The sequence below is a fragment of the Ochotona princeps genome, chromosome X (assembly GCF_030435755.1).
Source record: "Ochotona princeps isolate mOchPri1 chromosome X, mOchPri1.hap1, whole genome shotgun sequence".
NCBI lineage: Eukaryota > Metazoa > Chordata > Mammalia > Lagomorpha > Ochotonidae > Ochotona > Ochotona princeps.
Genome location: NC_080865.1, coordinates 94,527,868 through 94,550,121, shown reverse-complemented (window position 1 = coordinate 94,550,121; position 22,254 = coordinate 94,527,868). Strand labels below are relative to the sequence as shown.

Below are 22,254 nucleotides of genomic sequence, written 5' to 3'. Positions count from 1 at the left end.
AATTCTCAGTGGTTGGCTGATTTGGGTAAGCATAAGTCTTACTGTGAAAGAATATGGCCTTACATGTTCATGAACAGCATTGTTGTTGGCATGGTTCATACCTCTGCACTACTTCTGAGCTCTGTATTTTACCACCCAAGTCTGGTTGAGTAGGACATTAGATTTTCCTTTTACCTCAGCTAAGGTACAAGGGTTAAATACATGTGCTCCCAAGGCTGAGTCCGTGTGTTCATGCCATATACTCCAATATTAGATATGAAATATAACCTGATTATATCACCCCAAATCCTTACTTGGTCCTTAAATACCAGTTATCCAAAATGTAACAGCAAAAAGGAAAATGGGAACTCTTGTCTCAATAACCACACCTATATGAAGTGTCACCACACCATCTAATTTCCTAATCACCTAATAATTAGAGGTACTGATATTCCAAATACTCAAATGTGGTTCTGTTGTTTTAATCTCTAAGTCAAGTGTACACGAAGATTGATTTTTTTTTCTTTTCATGCATAGTGTTTTACCACCACCTCAATTGAAAATGGAACAGTTCCATCATTTCCCAAAGTTTCTGCTATTCCTGTGGCCACATCTGCCCCATACCCTTACCTCCCAGCCACTGCTGCTCCATTCTGCCCTAATCCTGTTTTCAAATGTGTTCCTCTGCTAGGATACTCATCCAGACCATCAGGATATTTTGAAGGCAATCGTGGCATTCAAAACTCTCATGGTAAGTATTGCTCTACATTTATAATTTTCCATTTTGTCTTCTTTATTCCTAAAAGAATGACTTGTGTGTATCACTCCTTTCCTCATGCAAAGGTCTTTAAATGGAAACCATAGCTTTCGTGATACTACCACAGTGATTGTTTCATTTCATTCTCTCCTCCCCAAATCATGCTTACCTATGAAAGGTTGCCACGCTGAGGGTATAAAGTAAGCACATTTGAAGTCTTGGCCACATGAAGCACTGATGTGGGTGGGGGGTTTCCTTTCACGTTTTTTTTTCTTTACCCCTGTTGCTCACCTTATGTCTGTGTAACTCGTCATTCACTGATTGGCATCAATACTGGATTCAGCTAGTTATGCCAAAAGCTGAGAGTTTGTTCTTTGTGTATGCAAAAGAAGTCTGTCATAAAATCTAAAAGGGAGAAAAAAAAAAACCCAACCACGAAAATGCAATTGCTTTATATAGGTTCGCAGTGAATGTACCTATAGTCTGGTTTAGTGAGCATGAAACACTCATCTGAAACTGTGTGCTGCCATTTTAGAAGGAAAGAAAAAGTTATTTTGGATGATTGATTAAGCTTAGGCATTTTAGACGTTTCTGTAGTGTTCTAACTGATTTGGATAAAATGTGTTGTTCCTTACTGTAATGATATGGTGTAACACCACCACTTCAATTTTATCTGTGTGGAAAGCTTAGAAACTGACATGGTTAAATAGCAAGCTGAACATCAGAGTAAAGAATTTTGTTAAAATGGCTATTGTTACAGGTCAAATGATGTCAAATATTGGCTGTTTTACATGGTTGAACCTATTAGAACAGCGCACTGAAACCTCTCGCATTGATTAACGTGTCTTATTTTTTGTATATGAAAGGAAAGAAAAATCACTTTCTTTCTGTTGCTTTCTTTTTTTCATTTTAAAAATTTTATATAAAATCAGTAGATCTGTAATTTTCACAGTATAGATTTAGGAGCATGAGTGTTCCTCCCCTCCCTCTGTCCCTTTTCCCTCCCTGTCTCCACTTTACTGTGTGTTTCAGATTATCACAGTAGCATACTTGTTTGCTTCACAGTAACAAGATTAACTCTCTGATATATAAAGGTATCATGATGTAGCAAGCAGAGGAAAAAATAATAAAATTCCATAAAATAAAAGTAAACTAAAACAACAATGGCAATCTTATTACTCAGAAATATAGATCCGTGCTGTGTACAGCTAATTCTCAGTGTGCTAATCTCACTTAGAGATTAGTTTTATGCTGTGTGTTATTAGTAGTCCCAGATCAGAGAGAACATATGCTGTTTCATTTTTTGTGAGTGGCTTATTTCACTTTCTCAAAAGATTATGTTCCTTTCTGATTATGTAAAACTTGCTTTATGGCAATACTGTATTTATTCCTGCTATAGGTGCTTCAAAAATATGCACCATGAATTTGTTTACTCTAATCTCCACTTAGTTAAAAGGGATAGCACAGATTTTATAGAAAACACATCACAAAAAACTGTTCCATTTTATTCATTTTCAAACAGTCAGTAGTGTAACCATAACCATATGCTTATTTTTATGCTCAATTTGGAATGAGTACTGTTAAATTACTCTGAGATAACCTCAAGTTTCTAAAGCAATGATTTAAAGAAATGTAAACACACATATGTATGTGCATATAAATATGAATGTGTATTATTTATATCTCCCACAGTCTTGGTCAACTATCTTTCTTGGTTTTAATTTTCAGTTTGTCATCATGAAATTCAGGTGTATCACTTTCTGATCCTTTTAGGAATAAAAAATTAGTTTAGTATTGCATCCATAGCAATTTACCTGGAGTCGCTAAACAAAACACAGGATAGTGTACAGGCTTCATTAAGATCACTTTGATTCACCATGGCATAAAGAATGTCATTTCCTCCTTTTCTGTAACTTGTGGAGTCAGGTTTTAGTTTCATTATTCTCGATATATTACCTTGTTAGGAACAGAGCACATTAGCAAATCAGATTACTTTGTCATTAATGCCCTCTACCTGCGAAGATAGACAGTGGAGAGGACCCAGAGCGAGGGCACAGCCAGATGCTCTGCTGCTCCCACTTGTGCTCCTGGCTCTGCTTCACATGACCCAGCCACTTGTCTTCCCAGACTGCTTATGGGAGGCAAAGACACCATGGTGACATCAGTTTACCTGGATGTTTTGGTAAAGCCCTGACCCAACACAACTCCAGGAGGCTCCAGGCTAGGAACCGAGAAGAGTGGATCTTTCTGTCAGGAACAAGTTGGATCATTAAATGCATGGCAAGAAACAGGGACCCAGCGAGAGGATGAGAAGCCAAAGCCGTATCTTTATGTGGCTTTGTTTTCGGTCTGTTTCATAAGAGATCCTGTTTCATTAGATTTTGCTTTGGTTCTGTAGGGGCAGTGCCAAGATCTGAGAAAGAGAAAACAGCTGGAACTGCAGATACTTTCCGAGCCTATCCAAGCATGGGAAGGGGAGGATATTAAAACTTTGGGAAACGTGTTGTTCATGTCACAAGTCATGGTGCAATTTGGAATGTGTGAGGTAAGTAGCTCTAAATATCAACGCTGTTTCTTTTCTCTTCCATATTTTTGTTCCTTGAATTGTTTTTCCTATCAAGGTTGAATGTTCAAACGTTCCCATCAGAAACTGAGCACCTATTCTTCGCCCAGCGTTCTACTATGTGCTGTTAGGGACAGGAGTAAAGAAAAAGGAAATGATGCCTGCTTTCAAATAATCCTTTAAAACACAAGTTGCAAACAGTAAGCCAGATAATTACTCTGAGACTAAACCATGTCAACCGTAGGATATACAAATGTTCAGAGAAGGGAAAGCTCAAGAAGTCCTTAAGGACATAAGACTTGAGGAAGGCCACAGAGAGATAAGAGAAGGATTCCAGAAATTAGAGCACATTGTCATCTCAGAAGGGAACAGGAAAATTTTTTCCCCTTCTTTTTAGAATAGTGAGGATATCTGCCTGTTGGGAGTAGAGGAAGCATGTTGGCGGTTGTGAAAGAAAGATGGAGTCAGGTAGAGCCAACGTTATGAAGAAGCTTGGATGTCATTGCAAGAATTCATATTTATGCAGGTAATAGGAAAATGAGAAAGAGTCCTGAGTAGAGATACATGGTGAGAGACTATTTGAGACCCTTAGTTGGACAGCCTTATATATCATGTGAGTGAGAGGGAATGGAACTAGGAGCCGAAAGGTCAGCTGGGATGGGGAATGAGAAGTATCCCCCAAGAAGGTGAAGTAATGAGAATGGAGTATAGAAAGAAAACTCTGAGATACTTTTAGAGAGGCAGTCAACAGGAAGTGGTAACCCGAGGGCTAGAGGAGATGACTAATGTTAATTTTAGACCTGCTACCTTTTTAAAAGATTTATTTTATCTTTATTGGAAAGGCAGATTTACAGAGAGAAGGAGAGATAGAAAGATTACCCATCTGCTGGTTCACTTCCCAAGTGGCCACAGTGGCCAGAGCTCAGCCAATCTGAAGCCAGAAGCCAGGGGCTTCTTCCAGATCCAGATCTCCCATGCAGGCGCAGGGTGCCAAGGACTTGGACCATCCTCCACCGCTTTCCCAGGCCACAAGCAGGGAGCTGGATGGGAAGTGGAGCAGCTGGGACATGAGGCGGCATCTATATGGGATCCTGATGCTTACAAGGGGAGGTTTTTAGCAAATCAAACCATCGCACTAGGTCCTAGACCTGTTAACTTTCATGAGACTGTACATATTCAAGTAGAACTGTCCTGTATGCAGTTAAAATACCATGGAAATGTGGGTGAATGGCCAGGGTTAGAGGCAGATGTTTTGAAGTTCTTCACAGAGTTGCCTTACCAGGAAGGAAATTTCCAGAGAGAAGCACAGAAGACCGAAGATGGATTATTTTAGGAAGCACCAGGGCGGGGGAGAAGGACTGACTGTGTCGCATGATATCATTTATTTTGTGATAGAAGGATGTTCCCGCTTCCAAAACATCTTTCTATCCTCTCTGACATATCCCTGCCAGAGATTCATTACTTTGGCTTAATAAGAGATCTCATTTAAAATGCAGATACCCTGGGGAAGCTTAATGCAGTGAGTCTATTAGTCATGTGCACCTTTGGGGCAAACCCCTTGGGTGAAAAGAAGAAAGAATCAGCACTTGGCAAAGAAGGCAAAGAGACAGGTAGAGAAGAATCTGAGGAGTGTGGAATAAAAATTGCAGGAGGAGGAATTGCAAGTGGGCCATGTGCAGAATGCTGCAGATGGTTCAGAGGTCAAGGAGTGTGAGGACCAAGAAGCCATTGGATTTTGCTAGCAGGCAGTTATTGATGACTTTGAGAGAGCAATGAGGGTGCAGTTAGAGAGGGATCAATGGGGAGAAAATGAAGGCAGCAAGCAATTTGCAATAAAATGTCAAGGAATGGGGTATTGTGTGCCAAAGATCACATGGGACGAATGAAGGCCGATTACTACAGGCACAAAATGAAATGCCAGCAGAGTAAGAGGGGCTGCTGAAAGAAGGAGGAGAGGAGCTGTCTGCAGCAGGAAGGCATACAGGAGAAAGCTGCGAAGGAACACAGCTGCAGAGCACCTGTGAGAAGCCTTAGCCTCCAAGCCTCGTTCTTCCCAACAGGAGGAACATGGTGGGGGCCACTGTAGCTCAGCTGACTGGGCATGGAAGTCAAATGGGCTTTTTTTTTTTTTTTAATTGCAATTTATTTAATGGGTTCATTGCAGCCCTCATGTCTAACGTTTCCTTAAATCCAAGACTCTGGAATTGTACCGTAATTCAAAATTCAGAATAAAAATTTAAAAAAATAGTGAAAAAATTGTGGCTCAAAATAGTGCATTGTATGAGGAATATTCGAAATGTTCGTGAACATGTGTATTATGGCAAAGCTGCAGGAATATAATTTTTTAAACCAAAATAAACTTGTCTTCTGGCTGAATTTTCCCTGAAATCTTTGAAGTTCCCTCACCTGTTTCAAAACAACTAGAAAATTTGGATTTCGTGTATTGTTCCCATAAAGAAATGGTAAAAAAAAAATGTAAAGTGTTAGGTAGTCTATTGATCTTGATTAAAAACACAATGCATCCCTGACTTAAAACTTCACATTGTACCCTGTGAAATGTTTTTAATTGTCATTTCTCAATTAAAAAGTCCTAAATCAGAAACCATGTCTTTACTTATTTGTTTTGCATGAATGTAATAATTGCCTGCTCTAGTGCTTAACAACAGTATTGTGAATAAGAACGTGATGTCCACATTAGAGTATAATACACTGCCTAGCACCTGCAAGACCCCCTTTTAAAATTTTTACCACTTTTCAAGCTAAAATCCTATTTTCGTTCTATGAACCTGGAGGCTTATTTCGTGTCCAGACTAACAGGGGCCTCACTTACTGTGTAAACAATATGGTATGAAGGCTAACACACTTGAGAGGCAAGCATGAATGTTTGGATCGACTGTGATGTATAGCAAGGAGAGAGGGGAACTCCTGTTCATAACTGCATTAAAGTAAAATTCAAATAGTTTGGGGCTTTTAAGTTGGATAAATTTTTAAAATCACTATTGATGTTGTAGTTGATAATGTAAAAACTGTGTTTAAAAGCAGTAATTCCGGAAGTCTTAGCAAATGGAAACATCGCATTTGTATTATCATGTAACGTTTTTTCATTCAGGAAAAAGAAGAACGGTACCTATTGTTATTTCCAAATGCCTTGATAATGTTGTCTGCAAGTCCTCGGATGAGTGGCTTTATCTATCAGGTTAGTAGACTTCATATAAAGCAAATAGCAGGACCCATAATGAAAAGAGCTTACCATTTTAAAGATACTTATTTTCATCTACTTGAATGGTAGATGGGGAGAGTAGGAAGGAGGGAGGGAGGGAGGGAGGGAAAGAGAGAGAATGAATCAGTCTTCCATCCATGGATTCAATGTGCTCCCCAGCCAGGGCTGAAGTCAGCAGTTGGGAACTCTAGTCACGTGGTTGGCAGGGGCCCAAGCGCTTGGGTCATCCTCTGATGCTTTCCCAGGATGCATTAGCAGGAAGCTGGATCAGATGTCCAGTGAGTAGGACTTGAGCCAGTGCTTTGATACAGGATGCAGGCATCCCAAGTGGAGATTTAACCAGTGGTGCCAAAACACTCACCTTCAGGTGAGCGTTGAATGCAGCACCTCCTCTACAGCATTATAAGTTCAGATCAGCAGAACTGAAATGTTCATTGTGATTAAATACCTTATGAGGAAGATGATTAGTGACCTAGATATGAGTACAATGAGTTTATCCTGAATATCTTCTGCTCTGTTTAGGAGCTAGAATTTAAATGCATAATAGTAGTGTAAGTTTAACATTATGTAAGTTAGTAATAGCACTGTTCACAATCATAGCATTAGGCTTGAGAAAATACACAGCTGGGCCCTGTTCCTGCTTACTAGACTCACATCATGTGATTCCGGTTTCTAAGATGCCATCATTACATTCCTCAGGAAATTAAACTTACCTCAATGGAGTATTATAACTTACTAGCGTCTGTTACATTCTTGGCCTGGTAATCACCGATTTTCATAAAGTTTCAGCCTTTGCTTACTGATTTCTGCAAAAATGTTTCAAATGTGTTAAACTGCTTTGTAAATCCTGATTTTTATGGTTTAGAATGTGTGGACCAAATGCAACCTATATTTTTTCCCCTTGCATTATTGTCTGATTAGAATGTGTTAGAACAGGGAGATATAAATTCAGCTGTGATTTCGGAGAGAATCTGAAAACTTCAGTGCAGTAATCAGCACAGAATGAATAAGAATCTTTTTTTTTTTTTTTTTTTGCAGGGAAAAATACCAACAGCAGGAATGGTGGTGACTAGATTAGACGAAATTGAAGGAAATGACTGCACATTTGAAATCACAGGTAGGTAATTTTCTTCATCTAGTTACTTCAAATCCTTTTTGGATTGAAGTGGAGTTTAAATAAATAAATGCTATTATTTTATGTCATATCACCTATAAGCAAGTTTTACGTGGACATGAAAAAGTATATTCCATTTTCTGGGATAATTACGACCCAGTGAGAGAACAGAGAAGGCTCCTGGTCATTTAAAAGGCTCAGGTTTGCCATTAGGTTCAGTCTTCTCTTACATACAAGTTACTCGTGAGAGCTGAGGCAATAAAAGATGGGCTGATGGGAATGTAACTTTCTGGCCCTCTGTCATCAATTCCCTGGTGGCAGAGGAGCTAAAGATGTGGGCTATTATCAGTAATCTTATCATCAGCTTATGAATTATTAAGATTTTGTTGTGCTTTTAAGCAGTGTTATAAAGCCATGAAACTTCCTTCACAAACTGAGCCCAATTCCCAGTTTTCATAGTGCTCCCTGACACTCTGGCCAATGAGCCATTTTGCCAGACCTTATGATTTACATGTAATGACTGAACTTTGCACTGATATGATTCAATGGCCAAGACTGGAATATTGGTTCCTTTAAGCTGTACCCTCTTCTTTCCCTGTAAGAAGCCCAGGATGTGGTGTTTGACCATATACCATAATCAGGATTAGTCAATTCTCTTTCCAACTTTGATACTGGGGGAATTAGCAGAATACATTCATTTTAAACTATGCACTAGATGTGATTAAAGTTTGAGACTGAGAATTTGTTTCTAGTGAAGTTTCCCACTACTTTAAAGATCCTGTAATCAGTGGAAATCGAGGGTAGTTTAAAACCATACATAAACCTTTGTTTATTCTGTTGCCACAGGACCTCTCTGTTCGTTGAAGTAATGTTTCAAATGGTTATCCAATGGGTGATCATGACCCCTGGAAACAGATACCCAAGTCCTAGTTGTGTGGAGTACATTTACAAATAAGATAGGCCCAAAGTTATCCTTGCCTTTGGTTTTCAAATGCTCATTTTTTGGTGATCCAGGCACCATGATAGATAGACTTGTGGTCCATTGCAACAACAACCAGGACTTCCAGGAATGGTTGGATCAGCTGAGCAGACTGATTAGAGGACCTGCTTCCTGCAGTTCATTATCCAAGACATCATCATCATGTAGTGCTCATTCTGTAAGTAACTACTTGTTCTATCTAGAGGTTATTGAGTCTTTCATAGAATTTCACCTGCTGAAGACTTAACAAGAATCTGCAAGCACACCCTTAGTTTTTTGGTAGTCTATATTTGTGGAGTCTGAAGTACAGTTAAACCTCACTAATTCTGATTTCTCAAGGTGAGGCCTGTTAAAATTAATAAAATGTTTCACTTAGAGGTATGCAATTTTGTTCAGCACTATTCAAATACTCCAACTAACTGCTAGAGCGTTCTAACCGGAAGTCTTGCTAAGATGTTTTAACGGCAAAGACTTGATTTGATTAGCAATCATTACTCTCGTATTAATAATGTAGTAAGTTAGAGCAAATAGTCTCCTTCTTTAAGAATTTAAACACCTCCATGTAATCTCACTCATGCTGTCACACTTGCTCAGTAATCATCTTCAAAGGCATTCTGTCAGCATTGTCTTCTGTGTTTTCCTGAAATTAGAATTCATATAATTTGAATTGATGAGATTTTACTGTACTTGCTGAGTGGAAAGGAAGATATGCTATGTTGTCTTTTAACACGCAAGCATGTAGCACCCAAACTTCTGGCGCTGAACTATGCATTGTGGTTGGAAGAACATGAGCTTTGGCATCAGATCAGGTTCAAATCTGGGCTTCTCAGTGACTAGTAGTTACTTCACTTTGCAGAGTTTGATGAAGCAACCTGTTTGAGCAGAGTGGCAAACATATCACTGAACTCAAGACTATCATTACACTTCCCTGTGCTACAGAGGGAATTTATCTGACTTTCACTAAATACTAGAAGAGAGGACAGAATCCTGAAATGCTGAGTCCATTTTTGTTGTTCCTGAGACCCCATAATGTTAACTGGTGAACACCAGTTCTCAGACTGGAGACTCTGTTCTTCCATTTTTCCCTTTCTCCAGCTGGTTTGGTTGATCCATAAAGCTATTGTTCGCTCACCGTGTGGCACGAGGTCGGGTTCAGGTGGCAGATTGCCAATATCTCATCAGACATTTTCCCAGTCTTTTAGCTCTACTGGACAGCCCCGGGGACCCTTGGAGCCTCCTCAAATTATAAAACCATGGAGTTTAAGTTGTCTGCGACCTGCACCTCCACTTAGACCATCAGCAGCTCTAGGTTATAAAGAGGTAATCTTGTTACATGTGGTATAAAATGCTTTTGATGAGCTAATATCATAAAGTTTTACAAATAGTTCAGTGGGAATGTGCTAGAGCTCATGAGAAGTGATCTATGCCAGTTAGTCTTGAATTGCTAAACTCAGTGATTTTTGTTTGTTGGTTTTTCATTTCCCCGTTGGCCATCTGAAAATATTTGCAGAGTAGCCACGGGGTCTGTGTGCACTACCTGAGTTTTCCAAGCATGACTCTGCTTTACTTTTGTGATGGTGGCGATCGTTCTTTGAATTAGTTAGCAAAATACACATGTCGTGAACAAGAGCTCCTCATTTGAGTTGAATTTTCAACTAAGTAGACTCAACTCAACATTTTGCATCATTCTTGATTTATTAGATCACATCAGTATAAAGTATATGGAACCAAGACATGAACTCAAAGTATGAAAGCTATTTACTCTAGCTGGGAAGGGTAAAGAATTTGATGAAAGGAATGTCTTGAAGTTTTTCTGCAAGGATCTTAAAGGACATTTGATATTTGGATAAGTTAGGGATTTCAGAGCTTCTTTTCCCCCTTGAACTTGCAGTCAGGAGATAGTCACTGGGCACTCTGATTTTTGCACTCATAGTGATTTTTTTTCCCCCTGAGTCTTTTTCTCATCATTTCGTATTTCAGGAAGGATGCTTATCAAGTTGTGACTTTTCTTTAAATGGATCTTGTTGAATGAGCATTAAGCTTGTGACAGGAGACTAGAATGATGGTACAGACAACATTTATTTCTGTATCGAATGTGTTTTCTGAGTGCTGCAGACTTTGCTCAATTTTGAGGGTGTTTTCATTTAAACCACCACGCTTCTGTTTCAGTTCATTTTTGTCACCAAAGTTTAGTGTAGTAAAAATAGTCCAATATTTGGACACTAAAGGAACCTTTGATTCTTTCAAGTTGATGTGGTAGGAGAAATAACCGTTGAATTGAATCTTTATTGTGCACCTCAGTTCAGAATTTGGCTGGGACACATTCCCACAGATTCGCTTTGGAAACTGACTTGGAATTCCTGCAATCACCCAGTTTCTTCTTTGGTAACCTAAACTAGGAGTGCCACTTTATAGTTACCTTGGTCCTTTCTAAAATGGTGGAAAATTTGTAATTGTCAGTTGCTAGGATCAAGTGAAGGTGAGCTCTGAAGGGTAAAGTCAACTTAATCCTTCACATAACTAATCTATTAAAACCAAGGCATGGTCACTTTGTTTCTGCTGAGGGAAGAGAATTATTAATATATTCTGATGACATGGTGTGTATTTAAGTTATTTTCAGCATTTGTAATTCCACACAGAACTGTATTCCTTGGGCTTTTGCATGACAAGATGGCATCTGAAACTAATGTGGGAAATGGGATGATATTCTTTCTTTGTAATTTATGATAACACTAACATTTCAAATATTGTTTTAGAATTATTGATAAATGGATTTGGTCATAACCATCGATCTCTCACGCTCATCTTCTCTTTCTTTACATATTCATTTTAGAGGATGTCTTATATCTTAAAGGTAAGGGTAGAATAATATCTTTGGCTTACAGTGACATCATCCTACTGTGCTATAGCTATTGCTGAATGAAACTTTCCTTTATGCTTGCTTTGTTCCTTGTTATACTTGGTGGCTTGAAAGATGAAGATAGAATTCTGACATGTAAGTACTTTCTTCCGAGAGGAGGCTCCTGTGAAATACGTGTGAACATTTCACCTAATAAGGCCTTAAAATGCCACTTTTCTTGCTTTCCTTTGTCCTGTTATTTTTCTGCATGTGATTTTCAAGTCTTAGTGGATCACTATGGCTAAGTGAAAGAACTCAAATTGTTTCAATTAAGATACTGATTTTATGTATATCTATCTATCTATCTATCTATCTATCTCGAAGATTGGGATAAAATGATCCTGAGGAGGTTTTTCTCCAAATCTGTCTAATCTAGTTACTTGATATTGACAAAGGTTATGTAACAAAAGTAAATTTGATAATCAGCACATCCTTTATTAACTAATTAAAAATTTGGCTTTTGTGGCCAGCGGTGTTGTCGCATAGTAGGTGAGGCTGCTGTCTGTGTTGCTGGCATCCCATATTGCTGGTTTGTGTCCCAGTTGATCCACTTCCAACCCAGCTCCCTGCTAATGGCCTGGGAAAAGCTGTGGAAATTGGCTCAAGTGTTTCCACACCAGCCACCCACGTGGGAGATACAAATGAGGCTCGTGGCCTCAGCCTGGCCCAGCCCTCGTTCTTGGGGCCATGTGGAGAGTAAATCAGCAGATGGAAGGTATCTCTCCCGACGCCCATTTGTCTGTATGTCTCCCCTCTCTGTAACTGTTTCAAAATAAACAAATCTTTTTCTTTAAAAAATGGCTTTATTCATACACTGTTAGGCTTGGCCATGAATATGTTACTCCTTATCCCAATTATTTATCAGAAAATCATTTGGCTCTCTGTAAAAAAAAAATTAATCTTTCTACTTTGATTTTCTCTACAGACAAATGGAAGTTTTATGCTTCTTTGTGGGCTTGCTTTTAAAGAAAAGTTATTTAAATAATTCAGATTTTTTTTTTGAAAAGAGAAATATGCTGCATTGTTAGGTATTGTTGTTATCTAACTTCTTTAGGGAATATAAACCAAGGGAATCATGTTGCTGAGGGTTGACCTCCGTTACTGTCTCTGCAGGTGGTCCCCTAAGGATATTTGAGCTCCTGGCACATCTGTGAAATTTCAGGAGGCACATTCCATTCTCCTGGCCAGCCCTATGACAGCTGGCAGGAGAGTGCCATTGCCTCTGTTTCGTTTCACCTTTTAGCCTCCATAGGAGCCATTTTTTAAAAATTGTGTATTGCATTAAAATTTGAAGTACTTCTGAGACTGTCAAAATAAGAGACATCGCATTTCATTTGCTCTTTTTCATTTGCTCTTGAGTGAGAATTCAAATTCAGTAATTATATATATATGTATATATATATAAATATTTCTGTGCTTACAGGAGTCTAGTAAAAGCCCCAAAACGATGAAGAAGTTTCTTCATAAAAGGAAGACTGAGAGAAAACCATCAGAGGAGGAATATGTAATCAGGAAAAGTATGTGTTTTGTACTTTCTGAACAATATGTATGGATGAGCAGGCATGAGAATATTTTGCAAGCAAATGATTACATCAGTATGTTTTGGCATCATCTGTTACGTAAAAAAAAAAAAAAAGCAGCCGTAGGTTTGGTCATTTCTAAGATTTTGAGTAAGCTGGCTCGTACTGCGTGTCATGTTATCTTAGTCAGGCATCATCCGTCTGATACTCAAATTCAGCATTTTGCCCCAGCTGGTTTAGACCCAATCAAGAGACCTGTTTGTTGTGGATACCGTTTCTTTCCTCTTAGTTTCTCATGCCTGAGATATTTCCCTGGTCAGAGATTGACCGAACAGCTGGAGTCTTTTTTGGAGTCTACTGCTTAGTGATGTGCCCAGTTTAGTTCAAGATCAGCCTACTAGCATCTGGAAATATGAATCAATTCAGACACAAGCTACAGTCATTAGCCAGCTGAGCTGTATATATGAGAGTACTTCCAAAAGTTCATGAAATTGCATATTATGAAAAGTTATGCATGCTCTCACTTTTTTATACTGAATATACTTATCTTTCCATTCTTTTCCTCCCCCCCCCCCCATAAACTTTTGGGAGTCCCCTAGTGTTTGGCTATAAGATGCGACCAAGGTACTTTGCGATACATTTGAAGGAGTAAATAATGTTTTACAAAGAGATGATGTCTCAGTTGAAAACAAAGTTTGTTTAGATTTTTCACAACTCCAGTTTCTGCATGGCCTGTTCTCCACTCCACACTGGTTGTGCCCATCGGTGTGTTTCCAGAGTGCTGTCCTTCAGTCAGTTCAACAACAAGTTTGGGAGGATTAAGGATGGTGGAGGGACAATCAGAGACTCAATGGCTGTTTGGAAGACAAGTGAGTTTCATGATAGAAAGTGTCCTGGAGAAGGTGATCCTGAGGTTTAGAGGAAGTCAAGGTTGTAGCGTGTTGGATAAAAACTGAAGCCAACACCCAGGTCAGTATTGTGCTCTTGACCTCCAAGAGATACCTGACATAATCCCTCATTTGTGAGCACTGGGCTTCTGGAACATACCCATCATGGGGCTGAACCCGTGGAGGCAGGTCCTAGAGCTTCACAGGGCTGCTAGTGCTCTTCTCCAGCATGAGGACTGAACAGTTCCTTTTCCAGCCTTCCAGAAACATTACTGGATAAACAAGGCGGTTCCTGGGCCTGGTATCCACTGCATCATTTTGAGGCTCCAGCAATACATATGCTTGAAAAGTCATTATTGTTTAACAGGTACGGCTGCTCTGGAAGAGGATGCTCAGATTCTTAAAGTGATTGAAGCCTATTGCACCAGTGCCAGTTTTCAACCAGGCCATGGCTCAAGTAGGTACCTCCCCACCCCCACCGAAGTGCCCTATCTAACATGTGGTGTTTCTTCCGTGTTGCTCACTACCTCTTATAAAAGCAAAGCACATGGGTTGCAGGGTGTGGAAGGCAGGTGACTTGGTGCAGAGGAGCGGTGCAGGACTGCATCTTTCAGATAAGGTGGTTTTAAGCTTCTAAGCAGTTTGTTTACTTACTGTTGCTCTTCACCCAGAGAGAAAAAGATGTAAGACTAAAAAAGCTGGAGGTGATAGAAATGAAAAAAAAAAAAATCTAAAAACTCATTTTCTTTGAAGTGCACAGATACCTTCACCAAGACTACTTAGGAATTAAAGAGCCCAGAGAGTTCCTGTGTCTGCGAACTGATGCTAATCTCTTATAGGCAGATTTGGAAAGGAAGTCAAAATACTATCTTTGATCAGCTACATATTTAAGTGAACAATGTTGCACCAAACTCAAGTTTCAAAGTTGCCTTGAAAAGCTGGAGACTAGCTACATAGCATGCACTGTTCAAAATGGATGCAGTTTTTTGTGGCACTGTTAGGGTGAGGGTAAATCTCAGAAAATCTTTCAGGCTACAAACTGAAAGCAAGCTAATGTATTCTGATTTCTTCTTTTGCTTTTCAAAAGCAGATTATGTCTTTTCTCTCCCGTTGTTGTTACCATTCAGGATCCTTTCTGTGAGTTGTTTTTGCATCTGCATAAAAAATAAATGCTCTGTTTTTGGACAGCCCCTGACCACCGCGGTACGGGAAGGCATTTCTCAAATGGACTTCCTTTAGATATATCCCTTAGCAGTGGCACACCTCCAAGGCTGTTACAAGGAAAACATTCCATGTGAGAGGCCATGCAGTTGACTAAGAGGGGAGACTGGCACATCTTTCTACTTCCTGGACAAAACCTGGCCGTGGCTCTGGGTATGCCCCACTCTGAGGACCAGCGTTGAGGAGCCAGGAGGGAAAGAAATAGGGGGTGTTTTGATCATATAAAACAGTGAGAAGAGGGAGACAAGGAGGCATCATAAGAAGCACCCCTCATATTAAATTTGCTATCACCGGCACTCACCTGGTGTCTTTTTGACCTGGACAGAGCTGATGGATCTACTCAGACACAGGCAAGAGATGAGCCTGGGCAGTCACCTTTTCCTTCTGCTCCCAATGCTCCCTTTTACACCTAGGAAGCATCTAATACACACAGCAGGCCTTTTAGCATTACAGTGTGCTGCCAACTCCTTTCTGCAGCCAGAAGGCTCATTCCCTAAACTAGTGGCTCTTGGCACTTGCTGCTTTTAGTAGGCCATTCAGTCTGCTGTCCGCTTATAAAGCCTGTAGGACTTGTGGGTCCTGGAGAAAGAGGAGACATGACTTCCTCAGGAAAGAGGTGGTGAGCAAGTAAAGTTAATGAGTATGCACACCTTTGAGGGAATTTGACCTAAGAGACAGGAGGCCAGTGGCTAAGGGAGACCAGAATAAATACTTGGAACGGAAGTGTCCAGAGTGAGGGGGGGAGTTCCAGGTTCAGGGAATCTGTTTTGCTTGTTCCTGTGTCACGTCCTGTCACGCTCTGTCACAGAGCCTGGATGTAGTTTGAGCACTCAGGAACATCTGTAACTTGACTGCTGGTGTGGTATCCTCCTAACTCCATCCTAAAACTCTACCCCAAAGGGATTTAAGTAACTTGCATGATGCTGCAGAGAATGAATGAGCCTCAGTGAGGCTGCCAAAGCTCTTCAAGCACATGTGTCCCAGTAAAATGTTGCTTTCCATCTGACTTACAACAACTACCCAAACAGCACAGCAAAAGATGCTGTGTGTCATTCTCTGGAGATGTGCAAAAATACAGCAGTCAATGCTCAGCTCCTTGCTTTGGGGAAGCAAAACAGGAAGACGTAGGGATCTGTATTGAGGACAGTGATTACAGTGGCCTTTTCATATTAATTCTATGAATGCAAAATGTCTGCCCACTCCCGCTACCATGACAAAATACATTTGGGCTTTTAGAGTTGTCCCTGTTAGGAAGATGAGTTAGAGAGTGTTGGGTGACCGCCCTCTGGGTGCAGGTCAGCAACATGCTAGGAACCGAGGTCCCTCCATGAGCATGTTGGGAAGGAGTGCACAGCCAGCAATGATGCTAAGTAGTAACTCTCCCTCCCTGTTCCTCCTGCAACGCTGTTTTGTAGGTGCTCGCAAAGATTCTGTTCCGCAAGTCCTGCTACCGGAGGAAGAGAAGCTCATCATTGAAGAAACCAGAAGCAACGGGCAGACCATCATCGAAGAAAAGTGAGTTAAGTGGGCTAAACCTTTCTCACTGAGTCTGCCGGCTGGCAAAATCTGACCCAGCAATGTGGCGCTGGGACGTGCTTTGCTGTACATCCAGTGGTGAGCCCTGAGGAGAGCTGCCTCCCCAACACATGGAAGAGGCAGGAGTGGTGGAGGGGCCAGAGCCCTGGGGAGCAAGTGCAAGTGCGCATGCTGGCTGTGCTGCAGCCCCTCCCCTATGCAGTAAGCTGCTTAATGACATGTGGAATACTGGCACTCTCGACAGATTTGTTTGTTTTTGTAATTTTTTTCTTTTCTTTTTTATTATATTTTTGACAATCTTTACATAGTTAATTAGGGTAAAAGGTTCAAGGGCTATAGGGAAGTGGGTAAGACTATTATTTCCATATTGCTTCCTTCATGTTGAAAGGGGGATATTAAGGGAGAAGTCCCACCCAGTTTCCCACCCTCCCCAGGTCCCGGATGTGGGGCATGCTCCGAGGTTCTTGCTCAAGTGGTTTTGATAGTTTACTAGTTATGAATCGCTGCCAATCTTGCCACTCCAAGCACGATGACTCTCGGCAGATTTAAGAGGTGCCTGGGAAGGCCATGGCACACCTTTTCCTGTCCAAAATTGCTTCTCATGGACTTTGTCACAATGAGGTGCTGGCCTTTCACAAACTTGACCTCACTGGAAATCTTACTGCTGCTGAAGAAGCTGAGGAGCAGGAAAATGATGTCTTTGGCCTCCCGTTGCAGAGTAGTAAGTGGGGACTAAAGGCGGGGGGATGGCTTAAATACCCCATGGCTCATAAACGAAACAGAGTGGCCAAATAACTCATGTGCTTCTTGAGTCATCTCTGAAGTCAGACCCGGATTTGCACAGGACAGCGCATTTCAGAGGGCTGGGCATTTGCAATGCACTTTTATATCTGGTAGAAGAAGTGACACTACAAAATAAATGGTAAGGGACCTGGGCTCAAGAGAAGAAGAGGTGTGACTCAACTCTCAGTGCTTCTAATCATTAGCTATGGGGCCTGGAGCCTATTCCTGCACCTCATTTTTCTCAACTAGAAAAGGAGAGAGGATAGTAACGTTCAGGGTTACTGTGCGAGCAGATGAATTGCTAGTTACAGACTGGCACTCAACAATAGTACTGCTGATTATTATTCTTACAGCCATGTGAATTTCTCCGAAATGTCTTTATATTTTCGTTTCACTAAGAGCAAGACAGAACAATAAGGGAAGAAGTTTTCTAAGGCTAGCACGTTAGTAAGTGACAGGCTTGAAGCTGGAACCAAAATCTCCCAAATCCTTGCCCAGGGAAAGAGCCAGAAAGAAAAAGGACTTTCCTAAAACCCAGCCAGGATCCTTCACCTGTTTTCTTGGTAATATATGAAAATTTCCAGAAATAATATCCCTGCTTTTGTGTTATATGGTGTCAGATAAATGAGAAGGGCAGTACCATGGCACAGACATTGTAGAATAGCTTGGGAATGCTTCTTAGTGTGTGTTCATTGCTGCTCACTCCTGTGCTACAGCTAGGGATATTAAAACCGCATGATGAGAGCTTTAAAAAGTTGAACTCACAGGATCAGAGAATTAGAACGGTGATTGCAAGGATCATACAGGACCACACAGAGAAATGTTAATCAGCACCTTTAAAGTTTCACTTCTGCAGGATGAATGAGTTCAGGAGAACTAATGTACAGCATGGTGGCAATGGTTACCATGGTGCTGTGTGCTCGAAATTTGCTAAGAAAGCAGTCATAAGTGTTCTCACCACACACACACACACACACACACACACACACACACTCAGAATGGCAGCTACTTGAGGTAATGAATTTATTGATTACCTTAATTGGGGTAATCATTTCACAGTATATATACACATGCACACATATATAAGGATTGTGTTGTACACCTTAAAATAAATTATTTCAAAGATTATTTAGTTATGAGAAAGAGAACCTCCTTTTTGCTGGTTCACTCCCCATGCACCCACACTGGCTAAGGCTGGGACGGGGCTTCAGTTGAGCTAGGAACCAAATCCAGATCTCCCACATAGGTAAGCAAAGACCCAATGGCAAGGACCTTTGTCTGCTGCCTCCCAGCATGTACCTCCGCCAGTCAGGGGGAACCCAGGCACTACACTGTCACAGGGGCATCTTACTTACCCACCCCTATATAATCCTTACTCATCAAATTATTCCTCTATAATATGGAAAAAATGTTATGATGGGCTTTTGCATTTTATCTTGCTCTCACACAAACCGGGAAGTGAGTATCAAAGGAGCAGGGAAGTGTAGAGAGACAATGACAGGGGCTTGAAATGGGCAGCACGCTGGAAATCTTCTGCCATGAAAATAAAGGACGTGAGGACCACTGGGAGGACTATTGTCTGCTCAGCTAGAAAGTGCACTGCTTCTCAGGATTAGTATTTGTATCAAGCTGCTTTTATACAACACTTCAGCGCCCACCAGCCATCCCTGAATTTCAACTTTATGTTCTAGGAGCCTTGTTGATACTGTTTATGCTCTGAAGGATGAGGTCAAAGAACTGAAACAGGTAATACAACATCAATTTCATTCTCTCACTGCCTCTTCCTTGCCCCACACAGATAGATGCTGTCAGGGAAGTTCCTGAAGGCAAGGTAGTGAGGGGGATGCTTTTGTTATTAGGGTGCACTTCATTGATTTTACCATAGGACTGTTGTTTCCTTTTCTGCAGTTTGCTTATGTACTTGAGGAGCAGGCTCTATGGGGAGTTACAGCTTGCCTGTTCTCTGACACCATTTTCTTAAAGGAAAAATCATCTGTTGGTGTGTAATTGTAAAGAGAATCCTAAAACATTGCTTGTGGGCTCCTCTGCAGATGTAATACACACTTCACCTACTGTATGACTAACCCCGGTCACAGGGTGAGGGAGGGCTGAGAGGGGGAGATGCCAGGGAAGACCCCTTAGGAGCTTCTGATGAAACTCAGGAGAACAGAAATCCTCAGCTTCTTACAAGATGCAGGCCAAGGAGGTGCCGGAGGAGAAGAATTAATACAAAAATAGAAGGCACCCTATGAAATTTAAACCTGTAGAATATGACGACATGATGTTGTGATTAAGACAGGGCAACAGATTGAGTGCAGTCTCTTCCTTGAATATCAAGATGGATGTGATGGCGTGCTTCACAAACACCAGGAGCTAAAGGAGAGGGAGAGGTTGGGGGTGGCAAGGGAGATGTTGTGGTCACTTCTAGGAGTTGACATGGTTATAAGTTACACAGTTATGGTTGGAAATACTGAACTGCCATTTGAGATTATGGGCCCAGGAGATGAGGTTAGCAACAGATATTTAAGAGGTAACAGACACTTGGCCCAAAAGGCGAGAGGCACCAAGTAAAAGTAGTTGAACTAGAAAAGAACCAGATGGCGTCAATGCTTTAGAGAATGCTTGTATTTCAGGGAAGTGGTTTCAAGGTCAATCAGAGAGAGGTGCGAAAATTAAGAGCTTCTTAGAAATTGAGAGATAAGTGTTTGGGGAAGATGAGCAGGAGGAACCTTGGGACAGGCCCACTCTGGGAACCAACATGTCTTTTGCTATCGTAGGAGAATAAAAGAATGAAGCAATGCCTAGAAGAAGAACTGAAGTCACGGAGGGACCTAGAAAAGCTGGTTCGGAGGCTGTTGAAGCAAACCGATGAGTGCATGCGAGCTGAGTCTGGCAGCAAGACGTCGCTTCTTCCATAAGCCTCCCTGTGCGCTGGGGAGAGCGTGCTTTCAGGGCATCTTGAAATGTCTGGTCAAAGAATTTGACTCGGTTTGCTCACTTTTTTGGCTTTTAGTTTGCATTTGAATCTCTCTCTCTCTCTCTCTCTCTCTCTCTCTCTCTCTCTCATTTCATGTTTGATTGTTGGTCATTTAATTTTCCAACAGGGAAAAAAAAAAGCAGAAAATGAAGGTGGAAGTGACTCCAGTCTTTCCCATTGAAGGAGAAAAGAAAGCTCATGCAGGCAAACAACTTAAGTGTGGTCCTCAGATGGCCTTCGGTTCACAGTGCCTCTTTAAGAGCAATGCCCTGAGCTGTGCTCATTGGGCTGCTTGCTGCCGCGAAGCAGCTGGCCGTGGCTTATTTAGTGTGACACCTACCTTCCCCCAGCCAGTGCTTTCCTGTACATGCTAGCCTCTCAGTATCTAACATGCTAAAGGCAGAGCTCCCGGAGCCGTGACTAGAGTAGGGTGAAAGATGAACAGTTGCCCAGTGAGCCAACTATGCTCCCCTAAACCGTCATGCACCACCCTCAATCAAGCACACCACTTACAGTTATTACTCTTTGTTGTCTCTAAAACCAAGAAAATAGCAGCACCTTTATTCCTATTGTGTTGGTGCATGGCTTAGCTGAAGGAGGCAGGCGCTGGTCATTTGTGCCGCCACCCAATCCGTTGGACAATCCTTCCTTCCTGCAGCAAAGCTGCCCATCTTCTCCTGGCGCATGATAAGTCCCCCCAGCCTCCTGCCCACAGTGTATGTTTTCTATTTCCCCAGTGCTTTTAGTCAACTGTACCAAGTGATATGTAATCTTGTATGCTCTTTGTTTCCTTTTTTTAAAATGTAATTAGGCTGCAAGCAGTTACTTTATCTACATTGCATTTTCAAGCTGTGACCTTTCAGCCTGCAAAGCACTCTGCACTGAGAAGATATTGTGCTCCTCTGACAGCTCTCATTCACACTGTTACTCTCTCATTTATGCTATGTGAATCATACTCATCCACATCTTTCAATAGGACTCTAAGCATTATTTGCAAAAATGTGCTGTTGGTTTGGTTTGTATAAGAAAACAGCGAATGTAGTGGCTCTGTGCTGGCTACTAGCAGGGCTGAGTATTGCAACTGGTTTACTCAAATTCCTGATTGAATGAATGACCAGAACCATAGACATCCAAATTTGGCACAATGGAAAGTCAACACAAAGTTCTAGCACCTGGCCTTCCCTCCTCTTAAGACAGGCCACCACAGGCTGTGACACTGGAAGCATAGGCAAAGGCCAGTTGGTTGATGAAAATTGTCTTCCAGATACACTGGTGGGTGTCTGTAATGTGGATTTTGCAAATGTTTAGAAACCAAACGCGAAGCTTGGAATCACTCAGCTAGCAGAGGAGCCTTTTTTTTTCTTTCTGGTACTGAGGTCTCTAGGTCTCAAAGCTACATGGTACAGGGCTGTGGTCTGCTTGCTGCACAGCAGGCATTGCACCACCCACAGGAAATGGATGATTCCTGAATTCCAGCATCACCCATCACCAGGCACCTTTGTGACCCCTAGACACAAGATTTCTAGGAATGGCTGTTCTTTTTTTTGGCACAGAAGTTTGGGACTGACATCCTTCACCTAAAAATTATAACAATAACAACACAGGTCTTTGTATTTTCCCTGGCTGTGGTTACTTAATGCCTTGCAGTAAATGTGCAAACTATATCCTTAGGAAATGTGTGTGTGTGTGTGTGTGTGTGTGTGTGTGTGTGTTGTGTGTGATGACAAGATATTTTGAGTTGATTGCTTAACATGTTGAAAGATCTTTATTTTAGAGTGATGTGTACATATGCATGTTTTGGGGACTTGGCCCTTCTGAC

The 22,254-nt window shown here is 41.2% G+C and overlaps 1 protein-coding gene across 5 annotated transcripts in view; it reads left to right on the top strand.

Annotated features, from left to right (window-relative positions):
• The window catches only part of ARHGEF6 (Rac/Cdc42 guanine nucleotide exchange factor 6), a 106,788-nt gene extending 86,333 nt beyond the window's left edge, over positions 1–20,455 (top strand). The window contains exons 11-22 of one of the 5 annotated variants that reach the window (XM_058658281.1): positions 671–730; positions 3,135–3,281; positions 6,409–6,495; positions 7,558–7,636; positions 8,648–8,790; positions 9,795–9,932; positions 11,446–11,466; positions 12,935–13,028; positions 14,286–14,375; positions 16,555–16,654; positions 19,150–19,204; positions 20,236–20,455. In XM_058658281.1, coding sequence (XP_058514264.1) covers positions 671–730; positions 3,135–3,281; positions 6,409–6,495; positions 7,558–7,636; positions 8,648–8,790; positions 9,795–9,932; positions 11,446–11,466; positions 12,935–13,028; positions 14,286–14,375; positions 16,555–16,654; positions 19,150–19,204; positions 20,236–20,376 — 1,155 coding nt within the window. In that variant the 3' untranslated portion in view covers positions 20,377–20,455. The remainder of the gene's footprint in view (positions 1–670; positions 731–3,134; positions 3,282–6,408; positions 6,496–7,557; positions 7,637–8,647; positions 8,791–9,794; positions 9,933–11,445; positions 11,467–12,934; positions 13,029–14,285; positions 14,376–16,554; positions 16,655–19,149; positions 19,205–20,235) is intronic. The other 4 variants (XM_004587743.4, XM_058658283.1, XM_058658284.1 and 1 more) reach the window with 4 other exon arrangements.
• Positions 20,456–22,254: the final 1,799 nt, after the last annotated feature.